This window comes from Dermacentor variabilis, chromosome 10 (genome assembly GCF_050947875.1).
Source record: "Dermacentor variabilis isolate Ectoservices chromosome 10, ASM5094787v1, whole genome shotgun sequence".
Classification (NCBI taxonomy): Eukaryota; Metazoa; Arthropoda; class Arachnida; order Ixodida; family Ixodidae; genus Dermacentor; species Dermacentor variabilis.
Window position 1 is genome coordinate 16,216,838 of NC_134577.1, and position 24,706 is coordinate 16,241,543.

Below are 24,706 nucleotides of genomic sequence, written 5' to 3' on the forward strand. Positions count from 1 at the left end.
TATCAAACTTATTTCCTTTGAAGAGCGCTCATTCTCGCGTTCTACGATCACTGACGTGGACTAAACATGAACGCTCAAATTGAACAACTTAGGAAGAAAATGGCGGTGTTAGGCGCTAAGCGAAAGCAGCGAACTTCAGGTATGGCAGTCATAGTAACGCAGCTACAGCTTACAGCAACGCACATTTTTTGCCGCTGCTCCATTTCATTATTGCTGACGTCGCACCCGTAAGGTCACTATGGCAGTGGTGCCCGTAGTGAACGGTGTGTGTCGAAGCGCGAGAGACGCTTCTGGCAGCTGTGTGCACACGGTGTCTCCCACGACGCATACAGGGGTCGTATTCTGAAATGATCCACTTCGGCGATACTATCGTCTCGGCCACACCTTCGCCAACTGTGCGCACTGATTGGTTCCTTTAGCAAAATCGTATGATTCACATCATCCGATTTTGCTCAACCAGACAATCAGCTCGCGCCTGACAGCGATACTATCTCCGAGGTGATAATACTGCTGAAGGGGACCGTTTCAGAATACGGCGCCAGTTGAGCACCTTTTTCAGAGTCCATGAGGTTCAAGTTGAGAAAACTTCAACATCACACTTAGTAGCAGGACGCCACAACTGAGCTGGGCCACCTCGACGGTTTGCTTGTTCCCTTTATCCCCTTCAGTCACGGTGTACACACTTTTGTACGCCATTTGTTTTTATTTCTATGCAGTTGTGGAAAGGAATAGACTACAAAGACTGATCTTAGGGTAAATAAACGTTCTGCTAACCTAAAGTTCCTTCATTTTACTTCCGAGGGAAATCTATCGCTACCGCATATTGCCTTGGAAAGGCACTGCAGTCTTTGATGGGAGGTGTAATGTGGGACGTTTCTGCAGCATTTGCAGAATATTTTTTTTTCTCTCTCTAGTAAAGCTTGCAATCAATAATCAACTTGTGCAGGTAATTCACACTAATGATTCAGTTCTTTTTTATGAAGACACGTATCATCACAAAGACGTATTAAGAGACATAAGAGTATCATGCACAATAATTAGATGCTTAATCCCTCTGTATTTATGGTGACTCAACGTAAAATGCAGAAAGAGTTATTCTACCACCTTGACTTGCTCTTAATGGAGACTGCAGCACCTTGGCATGAAATTATCAAAATTTCGTGCATTTATCGACAGTCGATCGTAATTCGTGATTGAAAGCGTTATTTTTCTTATCGAGGCCGCAAACGACGAGGGGGTAAATGGAGCGCATAAATAGGGGATGTATTCTGCGACGATCGCCTCGGCGATACTATCGCCTTCGCGTGACGTCGGGCTCAATCGGCTCATCCGATTTTGCTCAAACAGCCAATTAGCGCGCGGCTGATGGCGATACTGTCGCTGAGGAGATGCTATCGCCGAAAGTGATCGTCGCAGAATACGTCCCCAGGCTGCGTGTTGGATTTAGCATGAGAGCTAATGCACCAAAGGGGGAACGCGAGGACGAGTGACAAATTTCCTGGTCGAGCTGGCCGCGTATAGTTTTGAGCGAGTTGCTCTCTGCAACGCATTTGCTCGCTTAGCGTCAAACAACAGACGAACTGTGGGCAGCGCTCAACGTTTGAAACGCGACACTCGGAGCGCGTGGCTGCCGGCACTTTCTGTGCCACAGGTGGGCGCATTCGGCATAGTGGGCTGACGCGTTCTTTTTTTTTTTTTTGTACCATTTAAAAGAGGCAGTTTTTTCTTGGGCATTGTGACTGCATTTGGCAACCCAGCGATCACGAGAGGCGCAAGAAGCGTTGAATAAACAAAATGTTGAATAAACGTTTGTAGGTTTTTGAAAACGTTTTCAGAATGTCTGTATCGAAGACCACATTTAGGTATTATTTTTCTAGACCGTGTCGTACATTGTATCTTAAAGTTTATAATTAAAAAGTGTAATTTGGTTCCTGAAAGGCTGCATTGTCCTCAATCCTCCACAAAGAGTGAATCACATGCGTTTAAATAGGCTCAGCAAAATAGAATTCGCGAATCGCATGAATATAGGGCCGTGGAGGTGAAAAAAGAAAACTAACCGTTATAAATAAATAAAACAAATAAAATTACGTTTTCCGAGATCGATGTGTCTATACACAAAACAAAGCTGTTATGCCGTTCCACACGTAGATATATGTGCAGAGCCTGTTCATTTGCTAACACTTCTTGTAACATAGCCTTAGCCGAACAGACTGATGAACTGTAGCATATACTGCATTACGCAATGTGTAGCGCAAAAGGGGCACGCAAGAGTTATGACAACAAAATAGCCTTGGCCTTTCGCCTTAAGGCCAAACTACACGTACGCGTGAAAGCTCGCGGTTCACGCGCCTTGTGTTCGCTGCGCCTCACGAGTGGAAGCTGCATGGAAGCGCGCCAGCGCTGCGCCCACTGGGATCACTATTTTCGCTTCGGTAGACATCGTTTCGTATTTTTGTGAGGGAGCCCATAGAGTTTCCTACAAAAATTATAGGAAACTCTATGAGGGAGCCAGATCGGCCATATTTGTCTCGAGAAGATACCTGTGCTTGCGCCGAGCTACGACGCGCACGATCTGTACCGCACCATCCGCGCATGCGCGGGGCGCGTGGGCGCGAGCTTACGCGCCGGCAAGCGTACATGTAGTTTGACCTTTAGATGCCCCGTTTTCGCTACGCAATACGCTTGTATGTCAAATGTTTAGTCCTTCTAGGACAAACCAGGCAGCTGTCCTTATTTTTTTTTCAGTTGCATATGGGGGGGGGGGGGCGCAACTACGTGCGACGCCAGACTTCCCGCTGGCATGGCATGCGCAGATACGTACGCGCGTTGGACTGTATGGTATGCTTCCGCTCTTCTATTTACAGAACAGAGCTGACATGGTGTAGTGGTGAAAGCATATGATTCGGCATCGCAAGGCTGCGAGTCCCATCCTGCCGTGGCAGACATTTTTTTTTTCTTCTCAGTGCTTTTTTTTTTTTATGATCGCATGAATGACTACTCTTGTTGGTCCTGATATAAACTATTTGCGTTTATTGATGTCGAATTTATGGGCAAATAATGTTCTAAGAATGTCACCAGGAGTTTTTTAGACCTCTACTAAATTGGCGTTAGCACAGCTGCATGAGGTTTTCGGGAAGTGTACATTTAAATAAAGTTTAAGCTCAGACTTCCTTTATACGTTTCGTTTATCTTTTAAAGACGTATTTCGGAGGTCCCTTAGCTCTTAGTCTGTTTCGTGGGTCATTACTTGTAAAGAGTAGGGGAAAAGGGTTATTTTACAATTTGGCTCACATTTGAGATGTAGGGAAAAAGCTGAGTGATAGGAAGAATAGACGACAATACGCCACTGGGCAAGCCAAGCCCGTCCGACTATAAGCGCATAAAATTTCTTCCTATATATTAGGCAAACAAACACACTCGAATACGCTGTACTTTCCTTGGCTTCCATGAATTTTGTCTTTATTACATACCAGCGCAAGTGGTATATAGGTTCCGAGAAGTCGATTTATATGTTTTGAGTGATCACTTAATTAGCTGAACGCCCCTCACTGCATCCTTAGCATCCGCTTCCTTATGTCCCTCGTCGCTGTGACCCGTTCACAATGCAAACAAGAAAACGAATGTTACGCATGCAGCAATGTGAACGACACAGGGACCCCCATGATTGATCTGGAAATTGTTCTATCGACCTGATCGTATGTCGGTAACCCATGAAAAAAAAAAAATAAGAGTCCGGCTATCCACGGTAATCATTGTGTCTCGCGGAAGCGTTCGGAGAAAGCGTCAGATGTCGTCGAGTATCTGGCATGATTCCATTAAACGCTTGCGCTTCACAGGGCGCGGCACTTATGCAGCGGAGTCGCTCCCGATGGCAAACTCTAGTGGTATATGTCGTTGAGCCATGCAGTGCGAGGGAAAGCTGCGTGGCGTCTAGAGCAGGTCGACAGTACTCTGGATAAAGTATACATCACCGTGCTTCGACAGCACTTGCGCTGCATTTTTGGGAATGTCCAAAGCACAAGATCTTGCTCTTATAAGCACATTGTCGTCATGCTTCTAGCGTTTGAAGCGTGTCGCCTGCTTAGTGTGCCCTACAGAGCAGACGATGTGCATACACATCTATTCGAGATGTGTACGTCGGGGTGCAATGAAAGCGCGACATCGAACTTGCTGTCCTTATTGGCCGCGGCGAAGTTCTAGCTTTGACAGTACTGCACAGGTTTAGCGACGGCGGGGAGAGACAACGTACAGGCGGGACCTGTAATCTTTCGCTTCCTCGCCGAAACGAGAGACACGGCTATCGTATCAGCGTCGTGGAGAGGCCATTGTTGTCCGTTCCTGAGCCGCCGAACTGCTTGCGAGGTGATACACGGCACTCTTTCACTTCACCCAGAGTCCGAGGCTGTGCTCAGCCTTCCTTCTGTCTCGGGATCACATTGGCGGAAACGTTTGGCCACTTTTCTTTTATAGAGAGACATTGGTGGTTCGTGTTGGCTCGCATCTTGTTCCAAAGTAGTGTTCGTGTACGACGGTAAACGATGCAAACGTCCTGGAGGATCGTCTTGCTCGCAACAGCTGTCTGCGTGGCGTCTGTTTCTTCGGATTACACCTACGAGGTCCGATTCTTCGAGACAAAGGTGAGATGGCGAAGATTATTGGCTGAGGCAGGCTGCCAATTCGTTTATTCATTTATGACACCTCGTCCGCAATATTACTGTCCAGCATAGTACCTATAGCAATCACAAGGATTAGCAAAAAATTATGACACCAAAAGTTATTTTCAGTTAATCATGAACTGCTCTGCTAAGCTAAGCTCCTTAGCAGACCACTTCTTAAAGATTCGTTATTATACGTCAGGTCGACTAAAAAAAAAAAAATAATGACGCCATTCCGGCCCTGTGAAAGTGGATGCCCGGCGAGGCTGTTGCAAAACCACCTCTACAGCTGCTGAGGGTGGTATGCAATGCTTTATTGATGGCTCGGATGCTCGTTTTTAGCTTGTTCTTTATTGAAACATATGCTGTTCTGTGTGTTGTATGGGTGATTTCAATGAATGTATGCACTTTTCGCTTCACTTTGCTGAGTGCTTGTAGCCTCTACATTACGAGGGGGATGAGCCATTGCATTTTTCGTTTGCTTAGACGGGTATGAGCCATTGCTGATGATGATAATTCTTTTTCACGGACGTACACGAAAAATGCCTACGACCGAGAGGCTAACAGCTTCGCTGTAATAAAGGCGCTGAAAAATTGACGTTTGAGTGCTTTCAAATGAGGCCATGTACGCGGTCATTCAGCGAGTTTTCTTACGTTTTCTTTTCTTGCTTTTGACAGTTGTTATTTACATCGCACGAACTTCTGAATTTACTTACTACTTCTAAGAACATTGCACACGAAACAGTCGATCTCCCTCCTCTGAAATAGTGTTCGAAATTCAGGCGGTGTGTTCACAGTTCTAGAGATAATATGACATAAGAAATATTACCTTTTCGTGCTGGCTGTCTTTAAAGATGACAAAGATGGAAAAAAATTATAAAACTAAATTTTCAGAACTAAATAGACCTATGATTTCTTAATGATTATCAGTCACACATGTATCCGTAATCCGCTCGTGAGTTCATTCCGCAAGAGTGGCGTCGTATCTTCCATATTTCTTGTCTTCTGCATCATCGGCTCAATATCAGAAACACTTTAATTTTCTATTGCTTTTTCTTGTTTTAGCTCATATGTTCCGTTTGGGAGTCATCGCACTCAATTGCATCTATCGATATCGACACAGCGCGTCAACTATTGTCGCACAGGCAGGGTGAATGGATTTAAGTTCGAGATCTACAAAACGTGTAGCACGGAATATAGAGAGGGAAACCAGCTCAAGCAAGTTATCGGATCGATTATGGCCTTCCGAATCGTACTTAATCAAGTGCGTATGTACATACGCAGCCACGTAGTGATAAAGACAGAACAAATAGCGACGATAAAGACGAGCTGCTTACGGAGGGCTTTCATTTACCGAGAACACGAAACTACCAGTCGGTTAGAGAAGAAACTTGGGCTTGTTGGTGAGCATTTCAGGATGGAGACGTACTTACCTATAGCGTGAAATACGCAGAGGCGAGACGCCGCAGACGAGAACTGGCAGTGTGGTTCTCCATCTTTTCTTGCGTGTGTACAAAGGCGCTTGTTAAAACTGCCTCAATACCTGCCGCTCCAAATCGAAGGGATCATCGCTATACAGCAACACCTGCTCTTCCCACGTGGTTTAAACTTGATTCAAGTTCAAACCACGTGGCTCATACCCCTATAAGCAAGTAAAAAATGCAATGGATCACCACCCTCGTAATGTAGAGGGTACAAGCACTCAGCAAAGTGAAGCGAACAGTGCATACATTCATTGGAATCACGCAAGCAACGTACAGAACAGCGTAGGTTTCAATAAGGTTTGAATATATCGCCACTTGAAATGCCGGGAGTGCCCCTTCGCGTGCCCGGGGACGTATTCTCACACGATTATTGCGGCGATGCTGGCGCTTTCGCGGGACGTATAGTGCTCGACCAGCCAATCAGCTCATCCGATTTTGTTCAACCAACCAATAAGCGTGCACTGAAAGTGACATCACCGAAAGTACGTGACCCTCCAAAAATATATCCCGTGGTTCTTCTTTCACCCCCTCCCACCCCCTCTCCCCACCCAGAACCTCCCTCCCTCTAAGTTATCGCGTTTATTATGATATTACTTGTCGACCACGCGCTGAAGGTAATGTCTCTAGCGGGAAGCTGCGCAGGGTGTTTAAGAAAAAGAAAACCATTTTCTGAAGTTGGAAAATGTCGCATGGAAAGAAGGCACGTATCCAGGCATCATACGCACCTCCACTGTTAAAGTGTTTTCGACGGAAAGAAAAGTGAAGTGCACATGTGATATCTAGCGAAGAAAAAACGCGAGAGCGCTTACCTTGTCCCCCCCACCTTTACTTCTTTATTTTGCCCTGAGTGGCCATAGGTCTTATGGTCCGAAACTGGTCAAGATGAACCGACTAGCGCAGCAACACATACTGCTGAGTTACAAAATGCACTACAGCATGCAACCACATGAGACGGACAGAGGAAAACCAAAGCATTAATAATTCATTAATTCATATAATACACAATGCTGACTCGAGGTCTATGCAGCGAGGTCACAATATATGAGAGAGATCAATGCACAAACATGTGCATACATACACAAAATTTTCATAGGTGTGAATACAATTGTCACAAAGTTATCTAATTAAGCGATTGACCTAAGCAGTCCCAGTGAGCAACTCTGCGCGGGGAAAAAAAGAGCATTTAAATGTGTTAGTTCGGGCAAAATATGGCGTTAAAGCATCTTGATGACGGTGACGAGTTGGTCTCGTTAACTGCGAATTTATGTACATTGAGGGGTCGAGCGTTATATTGTTATTGAGTAGTCGGGAAATAAATTCGAGCCGTAATTTTTTTCACGCGCAATTCAAGTTGCGGAGTGTCATTAGATCTCTGTTAGGTTAGGCTATTTGGCGCATAATGTCAATTTATGTCTAATAAAGTTGCATTGTACAGGAGTAAGCTTGTGAGAAAGGATAAGTCAGTTTGTGCAATCTGCAAGCAAACGTGAAGGAATACAGCGTGATCTGCTCGTAATGGTCTTGTTCATTTCAGCCGCTCTACTTGTACAAGACTGCAAACGTCACGTGCATTCTATTTTCAGGTGGACCACTTCGGTTACGCCAACAATGACACCTACAAGATGCGCTACCTGTTTGCCGACCAGTACTGGCTCAAGGGAGGCCCCATATTTTTCTACACGGGAAACGAAGGCAGCATCACGACGTTCGCGAACAACACCGTAAGTTTCAAAAGGGACAAAGCGCACGTAGATCCGCTGCATTCGCTCCAATTTGCGTTGCTGTACGGCGAAAATGGAAGTGTGCCGTACCGAAACAAAATAAGGGTACATGCTTATACTGCCATATTTTCTTTTTCTTCCAGGGGCTGATGTGGGAGTGGGCTGAGGAGTTAAAAGCACTGCTGATTTTTGCCGAGCACCGGTACTACGGTAAATCGATGCCGTACGGAGCACGCTCGTTCGAGGTACGGCATCCAAAGTTCCAAAGTTTACCGCGACCCTTTTACCGCGATCTGGAGGCCAGCAGGCTGTGCTTCAGTGTCGTGCCAGCCTTTCTTTTATTAAGTGAACACATTTTCTGCTGTTCATTATTTAATGAATTAATTCAGCTAAATTTATTGAGTGCCCTGCGATTTGGCGGAGTGGGCCTGGACCCCGCATATAGGTTTCGGCCAAGGGTTGTTGGCCCTTGAGGCTTCCTCGGCTAGCTGGACGGCCCAGCTGCAGGTCCGAGCTGAGCAACGCAGACTCCCAGCGCGCGCGGAGGCTGTCGCTGTTTGAGGCTGCATCACCGTTATAGTGTATTATGCTGTTGTTCGAAATAAATAGTTACCGATATAAGTGGCCGCGGTGGCTCAGTGGCCATGCATTCTTCTGTCGAGCGTTTGAGATCCCATTCTGGTGCGATTCCCTTTTGTGGCGGCAGCATTCTGATGAGGGAGGGGGGGGGGCAGTTATAGAACGCACAAACGCTCGCCTATACTCTGTTTCTGGGTGCACATTAAGGAACGCGGGATGGTCGAAATTAATTTGAAGCTTATTGAAGCACTAGCGTTGATGTTTTATTTATTGATTTATTCATTTTCATACTCTCACGGCCCGGCGGCATTCGGGCGAGTTAGTGGGGTAACATAGTTTTGTTGTAGCGTGAAAGAGATGAAGAAGTTGACGAGATACACAGGACGAGCGCTGACTCTCAACTAAAGATATTATTTTAAAAAATCGATCGTGTATATATATATATATATATATATATATATATATATATATATATATATATATATATATATATATATATATATATATATAGTCATATCATAAGAAGCCAACAAACACTGACACCGAGGACATCACAGGGGAAATTACTTGTGCTTAATAAATGAAATAAAGAAACGATAAATTAATGGAAATTAAAGTGGATGAAAAACACTCCCAAGGTTCCACTAGGACACAAATACCCAACAAAGTGGATGGGGAAACAGCGCCGCGGTAGCTCAATTGGTAGAGCATCGCACGCGAAATGCGAAGGTTGTGGGTTCGGTTCCCACCTGCGGCAAGTTGTTTTTTCATCCACTTTAATTTCCATTAATTTATCGTTTCTTTATTTCATTTATTAAGCACAAGTAATTTCCCCTATGTTGTCCTCGGTGTCAGTGTTTGTTGGCTTCTTATGATATGACTAATAAAAATCGGGCCCCTCGGTTAACTCCCCTTTCTTCTCATATATATATATATATATATATATATATATATATATATATATATATATATATATATATATATATATATATAGGAGTTTGTACGGCTGCGGAGGGGGAAGCAGATGGCGTTGTCCAGCAACACCGGCTGCTTGGAATTTCCGAAGCGGCCGATTGACCAGGACGTCCGCGACCAATCGCGCGCAAGCAGACGCTTAAAACACTTCCGGAGAGAGTGAGAAGTCGCTTACAAAGCTTCGCAGTCTTTGACGTATCAGTTTGCTCGGATTGACACACACCTTGCGAATGATTGTTCGGTAACACCAAGGCGGTGCATCCTTCAGCTGTAAAGGGCTGCTTTACTTTTTGCAGAGTCCCGCCCATCTAGGCTATCTCACAGTGGAGCAGGCGTTGGCCGACTACGCGGATTTGCTGCGGCACGTACGTGAGACGTTGCCCGGAGCCGGAGACAGCCCAGTGGTTTCGTTCGGAGGTTCTTACGGTGGCATGCTCGCTGCCTGGTTCCGAATGAAGTACCCGCACGTGACCGTGGCGTGAGTGTATAAACACTTTTCTGACGTTTGGCGTGGAGTAAGCGTCAGCAACTTGAGTCGACAGGCGCTGTTTTCCACAAATCGACGACGAGCGATATTTATTTGCAAACGCCATTCTTTGCTGCCGAACACGACGAGGTCATGGTTTTCAAATCCGGGCCACAGTAGCCACATTTCGATGGGAGCGAGATGAAAAGGAAAGGAAAAGAAAAAAAAATGCTTGTGTGCTTAGAGTTAGGCGCACGATAAAAAGAAAGAAGAAAAGAAAAACACAGGTGGCCGCAATCTGGAGCCCTCCACGACGGCATCCCTCATAATCCGCTGTGCAGTTTGGGGAAGTTAAATACTACAATTCAATTTCGAAGAATCGGAGAAGGGAAGTGGTTTTTGAGCGGACGAGAGTTCGTCTCAACGACAATATCGTATACTCGCATTCACCCGCCGTGGTTGCTCAGTGGCTATGGTGTTGGGCTGCTGAGCACGAGGTCGCGGGATCGAATCCCGGCCACGGCGGCCGTATTTCGATGGGGGCGAAATGCGAAAACACCCGTGTGCTTAGATTTAGGTGCACGTTAAAGAACCCCAGGTGGTCAAAATTTCCGGAGTCCTCCACTACGGCGTGCCTCATAATCAGAAAGTGGTTTTGGCACGTAAAACCCCAAATATTATTATTATACTCGCATTCAATCTGCAATTGGTACGGCGACGTTTATCTTCTTGCCCTCTGCACCGATCAGTTCTCATTCCATTGCTAGTTACGCTCTCTCATTTCGTGCGCATTTGTTAGCGTCCACTCTCTGTCCCCGTAGCCGATTGCTTACAAAATGTTTATTATACCGTATGTCCTGGCTTGCGTTAGCCAAGCTGTTCAACGAAAAGCAAAGATTAGAAAAAAAAAACAAGATACACAATTCGATAACAAGGCTTACGGGGTTCGGTCATCAGATAAATCACTCATTAGTGCATGTCTTATTGTGTGTCGCGTTCAGCTCATAACGCCCACTACTTTTTTTTCTTTCTGCAGAGCACTGGCAGCCAGCGCTCCGATTCTGCAGTTCCAAGGCATCACACCCTGCGGTGCCCTGAACGCTGTCGTCACAAAAGCCTTCAGGAAGGAATCTGAGCTGTGCGTTGAGGCCATCAGAAAGTCATGGGACGTCATCAAAAACATGTCTTCTACAGGTGACCATCGATAATGAACAAATAGTTGTTTTGTAGAGATATAAAAAAGTACCCTCTCCAACACAATGACATAAGGGCAAAAAACGCTTCAGAAGGCCCAGAGCTCCTCGAATACTGGCGACGTCTGGTGGCTAAAATGCACTTTTGCAGCCACTACAATTCTGTTGAAAACCAAGCACGCCCCTGTAAACTTGTGTTTTGGATAACCATATATTTTCAATGCATTTAGTGTATCAGAAGACTCCCGGTGTACGAAAATTTTGAAAATCCCAGTAATGGCATGTTTCTATATTGCGTATAATCATTACGCGCTTTTAACGCTCGTAATTCAAGAACACTCTACTGAAACTTACGGTCTCCTGCTTAGCCTATAGGACAGAACATTACGGAACTCTAATAACCGACGTAGTCGAAAATTGCTTTATGACCATGCCGAAATGGCCTTGTGTGCTACGTCCATGCGCCATGCGCTCAGGAGACAGAAACATCCGACGATTTACATTTCGCATCCTTTTCTTCCTCCAACGAACAGCGGAAGGCGCTCAAGCCATCGGCGAACGCTTCCACATTTGCGGCAACTACACGCCAAGGAACTTCACGATTCTGCGGGACTGGATGACTGATCTGTACACGAACCTTGCCATGGTTAACTACCCGTACGACAACAGCTTTCTGGCCCCAGTACCGGGTCACCCAGTCAGGGTGAGTCAGCGCGTTGATGTATTGGTTCAAAGGATATGCGGTAGGTATTATTTAATTATAAATATGGAAAATCAGTTCTGCGGATGCCCGCACGGTAGAGTAAGTTTATTAAAAGAAAAGATAGGCAACCACTAGGGTATAGCAGATGCTGCAGTCCAGGAGGATGGCTGTAGCGCGAAGCTTCCTTTAGGAGAATTCAGCATGGGTTCCCTTTGTAGCTTCGTAACAGGTGGTTGTTTAGGTGGGTGCCAGTTCTTCCCTTTCCTGAAGTTTCCCCCACCTTGTGGGCTTCCACAGAACCGCTTTGCCATATTCAGTGCTTTTACACGTCGAGTTGTCGATCAGTTCAGCCTCGCCCGGCAATCTGCCATAGCCTCCCGGTTAGCCCAGACGGTAGAGCGACCGTCACGGAAAGGTGGTGGTCCCGGCTTCGGTCCATGAAACATTCTTTTCATTAACTGTGAAGCTTTCGTTCGGAGAAACCCGCATGGGTTTTCTTTATAGCTTGTGAACGTTAACGATAATTTGCAGAGTTATTGATATAGCACTCGAACTTTAGAACATTTGCTAAGCCGAAAGCAACTGCTGGTAGCACTCCCGCACTACTTGTTACGCCAGTAAATCGAGACGCGCAATACGCTAACAATTCTGTTTCAATCTTTATACCTTCAATTCCTGCTCGTTAACATATTCCGAGGGGCTGGGGGAAGTGCTGAAGGCATCGTTCGTGCTCGGTAACAGCTTACCTGTCGGTCAAAAACTGACGGTCCAGTCATTGGTGGCTCTATAGGTCGGGCCTGAATACCTGCGTGTTAATAAAGTATCGTTATATTTCTACTGTTGGTTTTACTCTTGGAAGTACTGTTTCAGTCAGCATAACGTTACACTTTGACGACGTGAAGAAAACAACTATACGGCTGACTAACGGCAAAATTTCACTGAAAACGAGAACAGCGCTGACTAACAACTGAACTTTATTGTTACCCAGTGGTGGGGGTAGTTGTTTTCATTATGTTGTTCCCGGCGTGATGCTCATCTGGCCCAACCAAACAATATGCATCAACTAGCCCGGAAAAATACTGTGTTAGAGGCAAACAAATTTGAGACAAGTTGGTTCGCGACTGCCTAAGGAAGGGCATCAAAGTAAAGAGACTCGGAATATTTAAACCATCTACAGCGACACTCTGCTTAGACACGGATCGTTGCAAGTAATTAGAGCGAACATTTCATTTCTTGCAGTAGAATAAACAGCAAAATAAAGCACAGGTACTAATTTTGCTAAATCACATTTTGAGACTAAGCGTTAACGACAATGGCAAATATGATGTTTTCGATAATTGCAGGAGGCCTGCAAGTTCTTGAACAAGACGTTTGATAACGACGACATACTGTTGGACGGTATATACCAGGCAATAAGCGTCTTTCAAAATTACACGGGGCAGACACAATGTAACGACCTCTCCAAGGGTTCGGGAACTTTGGACGCGGATGGCTGGAACTTTCAGGTGAGCTCTTTCAAATTTTGCATGTCTCACGTAGCTTCACTAAATGAGTGCAATGACGTAAGCAATCACATTTAAAAGCCAACTGCAACCACATTTCACGTTGGCTAAATTGATCGTATAAGTTTACACTGGCGCAAATCACACACGACGCGGATGAGAAGGACCACAAAACACGGCGGTGAAGTTGCAACTAATCTTTATTGAAAGAAGTGAAAAATATAAGTGCACCTAAGGTTAGAATCACGCATGCACTGAAGTATGACAGAAAAAAAAAACACAATCAAACATGACAAAAAAAAAAAAAGAAAAGACGGTGTAGCCTGGTGTCTCGGCGGACGTCGCACTCGTAGTCGAAAAGCGTGATTGATGGTAATAGACATATCCTTCTTTTACCTTTAGAAAAAAAAAATCAGCTCTCTCGTTAACTGATCTTTATCCTGTTTGAATACTGATGCCTCACTGAAGTTAGGGGCACACCTTCAACGGCTCAATGTTGTGCTAGGTGAGCATTTTCATTGTCTCCTCTCCAATAACGATTTTCTTTATTCGTATATATATATGGTTAAAAGGTTAACAAAAACCAAAAAAACTATATATATATATATATATATATATATATATATATATATATATATATATATATATATATATATATATATATATTGATGGGTGTTTAGTTTCGCCACACTATTAAAAATTGCCTGTGGCAGTTAGTATAATTCTAACCTTCGATATAAATTTCCTCAACGAGGTGGCCATTACTTCTAGAAGAAATGACAATTCCTAATTGAATAATTAATATAATTACGCTAAATATAGTTTTAATTATTTACGGCAGAACTAAGAATCATAGCCGGTGAGGTCGCAAGGCATATCCACTTGGAATGAATTCTAAGGGCTCCACCAGTTTCGAGATATTAATTTTCAACATGTCCAATGAGATGCGTCGGCATTCCAGTTAATTTCGTGCTACAATCTATAAAACAGCCGTTTTCTTTATAAAGTGAGTGGAACAAGTGAATTTTTGCCGCAATTCTGACGGCACATATCTCGAATCCAGTGTCATCGTCAGAATTCATTACAAGTCATATGCCTTGCAAACTGACTAGCTACTATTGGCAGACTGAAATATGGGGCGTAAAAGCAAATAAGTGAACGTTTAATTAACGTATTTATGTTAATTATCTAGTTAAGGATTGAAGTAATAGTAATAGTTAAGGATGAAGTAATGATTGAAGTAAGTAGAAGTAATGACCACCTGATCGGGTAATTTAGATTAAGGGTTGGGATTGGGTTATTTGCCACGGGCAATATTTAAACATCCGGTGCAGCTAAAGAAACTCCCTGTATTCTATATATATATATATATATATATATATATATATATATATATATATATATATATATATATATATATATATATATATATATATATATATATATATATATATATATGAAGGAAGAGAAACAACGTCCTAGGCCTAAAATCCACAGCATAGAGTCCTGTACACAGATGATACAGATGATGATATAGATATAAAAGGCGAAGGGAAGTGACACCCCAGTGAGTTTGTACACTACGTGAATGCATAGTCACGGACATACGCACACGAGAGGCCGCGATGCAGTCTCTGATGAGCAGGTAAACAGATGAACTGATGACGAATACTCTATGATGAAATAAATAACATATGATAGTGAAAAGTCAGCTTCATCTCAGAATAGATTAGTTGATAGTTCAGCGCCGTGTTTTGCGGTGCTTCTCCTCTATGTTGCCTGTCTCGTTTGCACTGCCGTTTTAATATGCTTTTCAACCAACTAGCCCAAGTTTCAGCCTTACTGTATAAATGAGTAGCTTATAATATTGAAGAAATCGCGGCAATGCTGAAGATCTGATAATTGTCTAATGTTCTTATTAGCAGCCTTCAAGTAGCACCTCAGCGAAAGACGCGAGCACTTTGTGGCTGGCGAATGAGATGCAAGTCCCAGCACGTTGCCTGCGAGATTTTCGCATAGAGCCGCGGACATCCGCGATCGGTGCCTGATCTCGGTGGTCATCTCAAGGAGACGCAGTGGATTCTCAATCTACTGGGTCATGCGTCACTTCCGGCCAGTGCTAATGGCGTTTTTTTTTCAGTCTCGTTGTGCAAAACGTCTATTTTTGGGGCCTTATCGCCACCAATCCACTCATATTTTATACGTAAAAATTTTCTCGAAGGCTGCTGTGTATTTATATTACCTGGAACTAAGCCTGTTACGTGGTTCAAAATTTTGTTGAAGTTGGCTTTTAAGGTACAATAACCTTAAGAAGTCAGTGGCTAGGACTTGAAGACTAAGTTAAAGTGTAAAAGAAAGAAAACACGCTTTGGCAAATTAGCTCAGGCCGACCTCTCTACGTTTCTTTTACTAAATATATCTCTCTATTCTCTCACTACTTCGTTGTTTTATTGCTGACTCACCAAAATGAATGCATAAATGATCGTGACGCTTGTTCTACACACTGAATTACTTCGACAAAATACAAAGAATAAAACACCACCCTCACGCTAACATCGCCGTTACGCAATCAGGTCTAACTAACTAAAGCACGGCCGCTGCACAAAAAAAAGAGACTCGAAGCAGGACACAGTTTTCCTTAAACAACCACACTGGCATCTCTCAATTTGTGTGGTGCGAAAAGCATGCTAAAAAAGTGAACGCTGTTTTCCCTGTTTGCGTCTCTGTTTTCAGTCCTGCAACGAGATGGTGATGCCCATGTGCAGTGACGGCGTCAACGACATGTTCTACAAGAACGACTGGGACCTGAACGAGTTCCGGAAAAAGTGCGAGAAAGACTTCCACGTCACTCCCGATGTCTACAAGGCTGCGCTCATGTTTGGCGGCAGGAATATTTCGGCAGCGTCCAACATCATCTTCAGGTTGGCAGTGTCGCCATTTAAGTAACGAACTGTAATATCCTTGTGACATGGACATTTCTGAACGTCCATGTGGATATAACTTAACCAAGAACTTGCGCTGCCGTATTCATTCTTCAGCACACTTTCGCGCGTCATTTCGTTCTTCCTGTAATCAACCGTGTTCTGAGCATCGACTGCGCCCGATAAATTCAGTGCACAGTGACTTGAACGAGCATTGAAACTGCCTGCGTGAAGGTGACATTATTTTGGAAATATCCTAGACAACAATCACAGGTATTGTGGACAACAGAATTGAGTGCTACGAGGCAAGTAGTTAGTGGAGAATGAGATACTCCTGGACGACGGCATAAAATAGTGACACGTAGTATGTTAATGGTGTAGCCCTGCTTCCAAATGAACAACGTTACTATTATTAACCAAAAGACACTAAGGGAGAGTATGGTTAGTGACACCTGGACTTGGTAAATTCTGTGTCATCCAGCATCGATGGCGCTTTCTTCTTGGCTGTTTAATTCCACGAATACCCATACGGCGAGAATGATATACTTAAACGTAACAAGTCGATTCCTATATTCGGACCAGTTAATTCAGTACATTTTCGCTTTCCCGACAAAATTAATGCTGCTGATAGTAGATGGAAGCGCGGATGAAGTAGATGTCAACAAAAGACCGAGCATCTACTGCATTGTGCATGCATCCCATGCATAAGGTCAATAATTCGGACTCTGTGAGTACTATGCCTGCTATCTGTCCGGCAAAGCCTCCACAAACTACAGGTTGCTATACCACTACTACATAATGTTTCCTCTGTGAACTTTGTTTAACATGCTCACCAATGACACCCAAGACCAGTTAATGCCTGAAATCGTTTGTGACTCCCACAAGTTTTTATAGCCAAAAGAAACTCGTTAATGGATATCACATTTTCACTTTTGTTGATCATTGCGTCTATTCTTACTATGTCATACGCAGTAACGGAGACTTGGACCCGTGGTCAGCGGGCGGGGTTCTCAACACCATCTCGGACAGCGTGATTGCGTTATATATGGAAGGAGCTGCCCACCACCTAGACTTGCGCGGGTCAAACCCAGCCGACCCGGAGTCCGTCGTCAATGCGAGGAAGATCGAGGCGGAATACATCGTCAAGTGGATCAAGGAGGCCTACGGCCACTGACGTGCCCATCTGATAGCCCATTGTCGTCCATTCCAAATACACGGCTTCGTTTGATGCCCTATCATCCCGGACGCTTTTGTCTGACACAAAACTTGACGCCGTCTGGCATGCTATTGAATACAACAGCGAGTTAAGGAAAATACATAGAAATCAGATGAACACGACACAGAGCTCTCATTTTCGACTCCTGCATTTACTCAGGCGTGCCTCCAGTTCTCGGTTTGCGTCAACGAACATAATTTTTTACGAGAGACGGGTAAATGAACCCGAAAGTTGAAGGCAAGTGGAAGGTATTTGTGTTGGCTTTCCTGCATGTTGGCGCAATTCTTTTCTTAATGCGCCGGTCGAATTATGCACAGGTTCATCAGTTTTGTGAACGAAATGTGATGACGGTGCACACATGTCGGTGCACATAAGAGGTATATCAAGCTAACCTTGGTTAACATATTGCACTACGATCGCGAATAAGTTAATCCTATTGGAAGCGAAAATTGGCAAGTCAAAAATCACGCGAGTAACAAAAGACGGCCCAGAGACGCTACTTTGAAATTCCCACTCAATTTTACCTATGACGTAAACACCAAGAGAACCCGGTGATCAGTTGGAGAGGTAGAAAGCGCTTGCTTCGCGTAATTTATTTTGGGAACGTCTACTCCGAGTTTGGCAGATGCTTAACGTCGTCGTCATCATCATCATCATCATTACTGCCATTACGTCATCAACAATACCAACCCAAAACGATTAAACTGCATTGAAGAGTAATGAACTATGAAATGCACAACCTGTTAATATTCGATGGTCTTTAGGAAAGCCACCGAAGACGCGAAAATACCGTGAGCTACTATGACGCTACGGCGACACGCTTTAGGCGCCGTGTGAAAAATATGATTAACTCCAATTATTCCCGCTCACGATCAGCCGTCTTCCTAAGAAGTTTAAACTAGATTTAAAGGAACGTTGTGTTAGGTCAAACGTGACTTGTTTCTGTTCAGCGTCTCCTAAGGGTGCTGTTACACTTTTGGTGCAATAAAGAAAGAACAACATTCACCGACGATTACGATACTGCCTAGGTCGAAATGAGCGCAGCTCTACACGTGTTTTTATTTCGCGATATATTGAGGCAAAGAATTTGAGAGAGAGTTGCAGCAGAGTTGGCAATCGTCAAAAATCTGATCTACGGGTAAAGCGCGTCGGCTGTTATACATTACTCATCGAAGGTTCCAGTGTAGCCGCTGGCGCCGCGTGGCTTCCAGAAAGTACTACACCATTCGCGTCGCGCATACAATTAGATCACAAAGCAACCGCAAACCATGACAGTCGAAACAAGCGCGAAGGAGACCAAACCAAGCAAACAAAACAAACACGAGCGAGAGCGGTCGGGTCGCTCAAACAGGCGAATTTCTCCGAATACACAAACTTCTGTGTGCTGTTGCCGTCACCTCGTTGGGGGTGCACGAGCGCCCGAGGCGACATTTAGTCAGAAAGCCACCACGTGCCGACACACATGCGCCCAAAGTCCAGACCATAGAGTTTCGTACGGAACTCCGATGCTAGTGTCTGCGGGAGCTGCAAGCGGGTTGGGGCAGCCAGCATGAGAATGACGGTTAGTACATGGATTTGTCTAAACTTCTTCCTTCGGCCTTCAAACGGCTTCGTTACTTTTTAAGCTCATCATTTTAATCTAAGCACTTCGTTATAAATAAATAAATAAATAAATAAATAAATAAATAAATAAATAAATAAATAAATAAATAAATAAATAAATAAATAAATAAATAAATAATCACTATTAATATTGTCCGAAGGCATAATTCGAACACAGGACCTCCAGTAATATTGCGACTCGTAATACTGCAACCTTGACAGCTAGAAACAGCTTTGCCACTGTGGGCGACGTCTTGTGGAATAGCGGATAACTTGTGCCAGCTTAATAAGCGGTAGTATATCAAAAGCCGCAGTCGAGTAATCACTTGAAGCATAGCCAGTTGTTTTTGTTCGACGCGGAAAACACGAAGAGGAAGGTTGTCAAATGCCTTGCGAAGAGGCAGTTGCCTCTTCCAAAGGTATATCCACATCGCAGCAGAAGATCCACATCCATATCACAGAAGGCATATCCATATCTGAAAAGTTCTTTATATTTGTGTTCCCTTATGAGTACAGTGCCAGTTCACGTGCCGCAGTTTGAGTATTTACTGTTCGCGGAGGAGTTCGCAGTATCGCATGCCGCAGTTGATTCCGAAACAACAGCGATATTGAGAAGGTAGTAGCTGTATGCGGACGTGGACTACACTTGACTGTACGAAATAAACATGTTTCGATAATGTCACAAATAAAATTTCGACACCAGGAATATCTGATGACGAAAGGAGAAATTTGAGTTACACTGCGACGTGAGGGAAGAAAGAGTTACATGTTTTTATTTTCGTAAACAGAATCCGGCTTTGCGTGCTTCACAGGATGGCAGAAAGGGCAGCTGATGAAGGGACCAATAAATAATGACGCGTTCCTTTATTTAAAGTGTGAACGACACTTTGCCTTAGTGCAAAATATCAGTTTGGAGGTTATATTGAAGTTCATTTTCATGACTCGGTGGAGCATACGCAGAGCGAGCCCAGGTGGCACCTACTGTAACTATCGCGTCCCGCAGGGCAAGCTATTTGCCAAACACCAATTATTCCAACTTTTACAGCGATGCTGTTAGACTCTCGGTGGTCGGCATTTTTCGTGCCCGCCCGTGAACAAAAATTATAATCACCAGTAATGGCTCATACACTCCTGAGCAAGCAAAAATGCAATGACTCATCCCGCTCGCAAGGCAGAGGGTACAAGCGCTCAGCAAAGTGAAGCGAACAGTGCATACACTCATCGGAATCACGCGTACAACGTACAAAACAGCGTACGCTTCAATAAAGAACAAGCTCAAAACAAGCGTCAGAACGATCAATAGAGCATTGCATAACCCCCTCAGCAGTGGTAGTGGAGGTTTTGCAACAGCTTCGCTTTGACAAGCTCGGGATGGCGAGTCAACCTTTTTTTTAGACGCCCTTGCTCTTCCCCTGCACTATCGCTAACAATGGGCTGGCTAACGGTTCTGATCTCTACGAAATGACGCAATAAAACAAACGCAACCTAAATAGCCTCACTGCGACCAATATACGTCATCAAGCGCGCCATTCCTTTAACAAAGAGAATAGCTTTCTGGAAGCGTTTGGTTATTCGCTAACACTGACAGTCATCGTCAACGTTTCTGCAAAAATTATTCTATCCCCTCTTCCTCTCTGTCTCGGCGGGCAACTGCCAAGCGGTGTTTAGGAACACAACCGTGAATACACTGGGAAAGGACGGGAAAGGCCGCTGTGCCTTCAGACACCACCGTTTCAAACCTTGTTATATTTATTGCAGGGAGTACGCAGTTGACTGGTTGATGAAGTATACGCAAGGGCCAGACCTCAAACAATGGTCTCGCGCAGTTTACGGTATCAGTGTAAGAGCGTTGGTACATTTGTTGGTGTCATGGACATGCTCTACACTCGGGAGTGAAACAGCACGAAGTTCGCCAAAGAATGCGAGAGGAAATGTGGCATTCGGCCCAGCTACTACAGAGGCGTAATGTCTTTCGGCGGGAAGAACATTGGATGGGCGGCTAACACTACATTCAGGTGTGTGCCAGCATCTGTGCTACTATTCCTGTGTCTAAGTTCACCAGAAGACAATGTATAGGCGCAATCTGCATTGGATTGTATTCATTTTGTTGCTGTGGAATCAGGGAGTCGGTTTTAGCAAGCTCGTTTAATGACAGCAAAGCAATCTTGTTCAATTGTGCTTCTTTCTGTGTTATTTGTGTCATCGTTCTGAGGCAGTGCGTTCTTAATATTACTCGTTAATTGTTCACCTATTTTTAGCTTCAGCTGATAGTTGGTACAGACATGGCCTCCCTCATAGCAGTTGGTTGTGTTGATCATGCTGTGATTGCGTTGATCATTTCGCTAAGTGATATAACTGCCGTATTGTTTCTATCGAGTGTACAAATATGCCATGTGAACAATTGGGCGTGCTCTGCTGCTACATAAAGTAACTGTAGTGAACAGAAGAAAATTCCCTGGGAATCTTCTTTATTTTACACAAGGGTGTGTTAAATGTTTTTTTAAACGGGCACCTGATAAAGCCGAGTCAAGTCGGTTTTTCGCGCCGAAGTCCAGCTGTCGGGCTCATGTCACCGCTAGCTGGTCGGACGGAGCTAGCGTCGGGGCAAGTTCGGTCAACCCGCCTGCAATGGGTCGGCCGATTCGCCTAACCCGCTTCGCAAGATGCATGTAAATGCGGTCAGGTCAGACTGGATCAGCTCGTCTTCTGAGTCCTGACACGACCCGCTCGCGTCATGTTTGTGTAAACGTGTACCTATAGTCGAGTAGAGCGAAGTGCCACATAGGCCCGTTGGGCTCCTATATAAGGTCGTGGGTTCCAGGATTCAACAGCTACCCCCAAGAAAGACGCCGAAAGCGCAAAGGGTCGACGATGTCCAGACAGCTCTGACCACTGGGCACATACAAAAATTACTTCAGGGAGCTCTGTTCGGTCGTTCTGCCACCATGGGATAGATGGAAAGTCTATGGATTTGCTCAATATTCGTGATTGGGGCTTCAAGCGTTCTTGTATCGTTATTTACGCTTTACTTTTCTAAAATTTCCATGCAGTCATAGTTCTCTACATAGAATAAATCTCAGCGCCCAAGCATAATTAGCGCAATATTTTGCGCTTTATATTACTGGAATATTGAGACAATCTTGAGACAAACACAATGTAAGCATCTGCAGATATGCCTAACTATTGAGAATTGTTGCATTGGTAACGCAATATTTTATTGAAAATTATAAATTTCCGAAGTCAGAACGCCATTTCATGCTAGAAGAATGAAGATTAGGCAAATTCCTTTGTTACCCATAATTTCTATGTGGATCGCCATGCTTGTCACTTCTGTACACATCAGCGCCAGAGCTCCCTCGAGCAATTTTTGTAGGAAACCTGGGCCGATAGTTCCGAGCGCACGCACCAAAGATCGGGGCCGCGTCCTGTGCCTGGGGTAGTTGTTCCTTCAGTAGCCGCCGAAAGGCGCCTCAAAGGCTGAAGTAGTCAATACGACAACACATAAAGTTGAGCTAGTCAGACCTGTGTACCAGAGAAAGCAACCGGACGTCTAGTGCTCCTTCTGTCCAGCTGCTTTCTATCGTTTTGCCTTCCTTGTTCTTTTCCAGCAAGCGCTGGAAATTCTTTAATAATAGTCACTTCGCTCCTCGGTGATATTTGCGATAAACGGTTTGCTTTAAAAACACCCCCTGCATTTCGCGGCCTTTATGCAGACAATGAAAGTGCCTATGCTCCGTTTTACAGATCGGGTGGAACACTGTCGAGGCTACATATATTTTTTACAGTGGCTGCGTTCGCACACACACACACACACACACACACACACACACACACACACACACACACACACACACACACACACACACACACACACACACACACACACACACACACACACACACACACACACACACACACACACACACACACACACACACAAATAGTTCGGGGTTTCTTGCAGCAGGTGTGTGAAACTCTTCTTTATGTAGGCGAAGTATTAAGCGAGAAAAAATTTTTATCTTTAAAAGCTGACAAACTGTGCTACAGGGATGCGAGTACGTTGTTTTAGATCAATGTGCTTTTTGTTGTCTAACTTTTGGGGTTCTTCGTTGGCAGCACGTCGCTGCAGACTCGTGCTTATGCTCGCGTGAGAGTACGCTATTGGAGCGCAGCGAAGCATAGTCTACGTGTACATGAACCCACCGCGTGCGAATCGAGTCAGAAGTCGGTCTCAGTGAGACCGCATTTACATAATCTGATTGCTGCCGAGGTTGGACTACGGCGACACGCAGCGTCGAGCCGATACATCAACGCGTCTAAGAGGGCTTCCGGTTCATGCCGCCTTCTGCAGCAGCTCTGTTTCATAGAATATTGTCGTTACCGTGATCTTGCACTGCGGATTGCTTGTCTTTGACTTGTCATGATACCATTCCATCTGCCGGCGCATTAGACGCTCCCACGTTACTGGTCCTGTCCAAGTGTCAGCGCTAACTGGCCCCATTCGTCCGCGTTTGCATGCGCGCTGCAAACGGGTCGGGCTGGATCCACCTACTCCATGTAGTCGGGCTGGCTCAGTCCAACTCGACGCTCGTTCAGCCCGACCGGCTCGCGTTTACAGGAATTCGACAGGCCGTTTCCAATCCAATAAGCCGACTCGACTCACTTCTGTTGGGTTTATGTAAACGCCCTGACAGACTGGCCGATAAGTATACTCCTGCTTCGCGGTCTTGTGCTTCATCTCACAGATATGGTATGATGCTCAAAAGACGCTGGGCAAAATTCAGGCGAGGCAACTTTTCAATTGTCCATAAAGAAAGAAAGACCAAGGAAATAGCCGAAGTGAGGTGTCGAGGCCACGCCCTTTTCATTCTGAGCTGGATCTCTAAACCACTTGACAACAAACCGCGCGGAGTGACACTTTTTTTATAACCGAATTTCTTGCGTAGACACCACAGCGTTGCACGTTATGTATAAAAGGGAGCATACTTAAAAAACTAGTGCTCAGGAATAGTCGGAAGCAACCGTTACCGGAGCGTTGCGTCCAATTCAGTGCACAGGCGGTTCTGTACTTCATCTATTGCTAAGGGACCTTATTTACTGCGTTCTGGCCATTCTTGGTACTGACTAGGTACGTTTGCAGAGACGGTCACTGATGTCACTTGAAGGTTACAAAATGAAAGGGAAAGAAAATTTGAGTTCAGAAGAAAAACGACTATAATGCATTTTTGCAAGGAATTCACTTGAAGCACCTCTATTTAAAACCGGACATTTCAGCAAACGTCTTTCAGGTGAATGCGTCATTTCATATCGTCGCATCTAAAGTGTTCCTTCGAAGAACACCCGTGGAAAAGTAGGCGACGAGCATTGTCAACTATTCTAACATCGTCAAAGTAATTGAATGTAAAGAAAACTTGGTGAATCACCATTACAAAAATGACTGTCAGAAGAATATTACTATGAATTGTAAATCAAACAAATATGACAAGTGGTAAGAGGAGTGGCTGGTAGCTCAACCGTAAGGACGTACCTGCGGTTGGTTACAATGTGCTGAAGCAATAAACAATACAACCGTAAAGCACGAAGTCAAGAAAGTAACCCAAGTGCAAAAAAAAAAAATTCACTGTCATCACGAAATTCTAAGCCATTAGGAGAGAACAGAAGAAGAAGAAACAGAAGTGGCGGCACCACC

At 44.6% G+C, this 24,706-nt stretch overlaps 1 protein-coding gene across 1 annotated transcript; it reads left to right on the forward strand.

Moving 5' to 3' along the window:
• The first annotated feature begins 4,318 nt into the window (after window positions 1-4,318).
• Window positions 4,319-17,444, forward strand: LOC142560014 (lysosomal Pro-X carboxypeptidase-like). The gene is made up of 9 exons (XM_075671759.1): window positions 4,319-4,637; window positions 7,723-7,860; window positions 8,004-8,105; window positions 9,711-9,892; window positions 10,917-11,074; window positions 11,607-11,776; window positions 13,120-13,281; window positions 16,012-16,199; window positions 17,172-17,444. Exons 1-9 carry the CDS (start codon window positions 4,539-4,541, stop codon window positions 17,371-17,373), a joined length of 1,401 nt encoding a protein of 466 aa, XP_075527874.1. The 5' UTR covers window positions 4,319-4,538; the 3' UTR covers window positions 17,374-17,444.
• The last annotated feature ends 7,262 nt before the right edge of the window (window positions 17,445-24,706 follow it).

Coding starts and splice junctions, on each gene's coding strand:
- LOC142560014 (XM_075671759.1), top strand. CDS start 4,539: ATGCAAACGTCCTGGAGGATCGTCTTGCTCGCAACAGCTGTCTGCGTG. Junction 7,861..8,003: donor CGACGTTCGCGAACAACACC/GTAAGTTTCAAA, acceptor TTTTTCTTCCAG/GGGCTGATGTGGGAGTGGGC. Junction 16,200..17,171: donor GCGTCCAACATCATCTTCAG/GTTGGCAGTGTC, acceptor TGTCATACGCAG/TAACGGAGACTTGGACCCGT.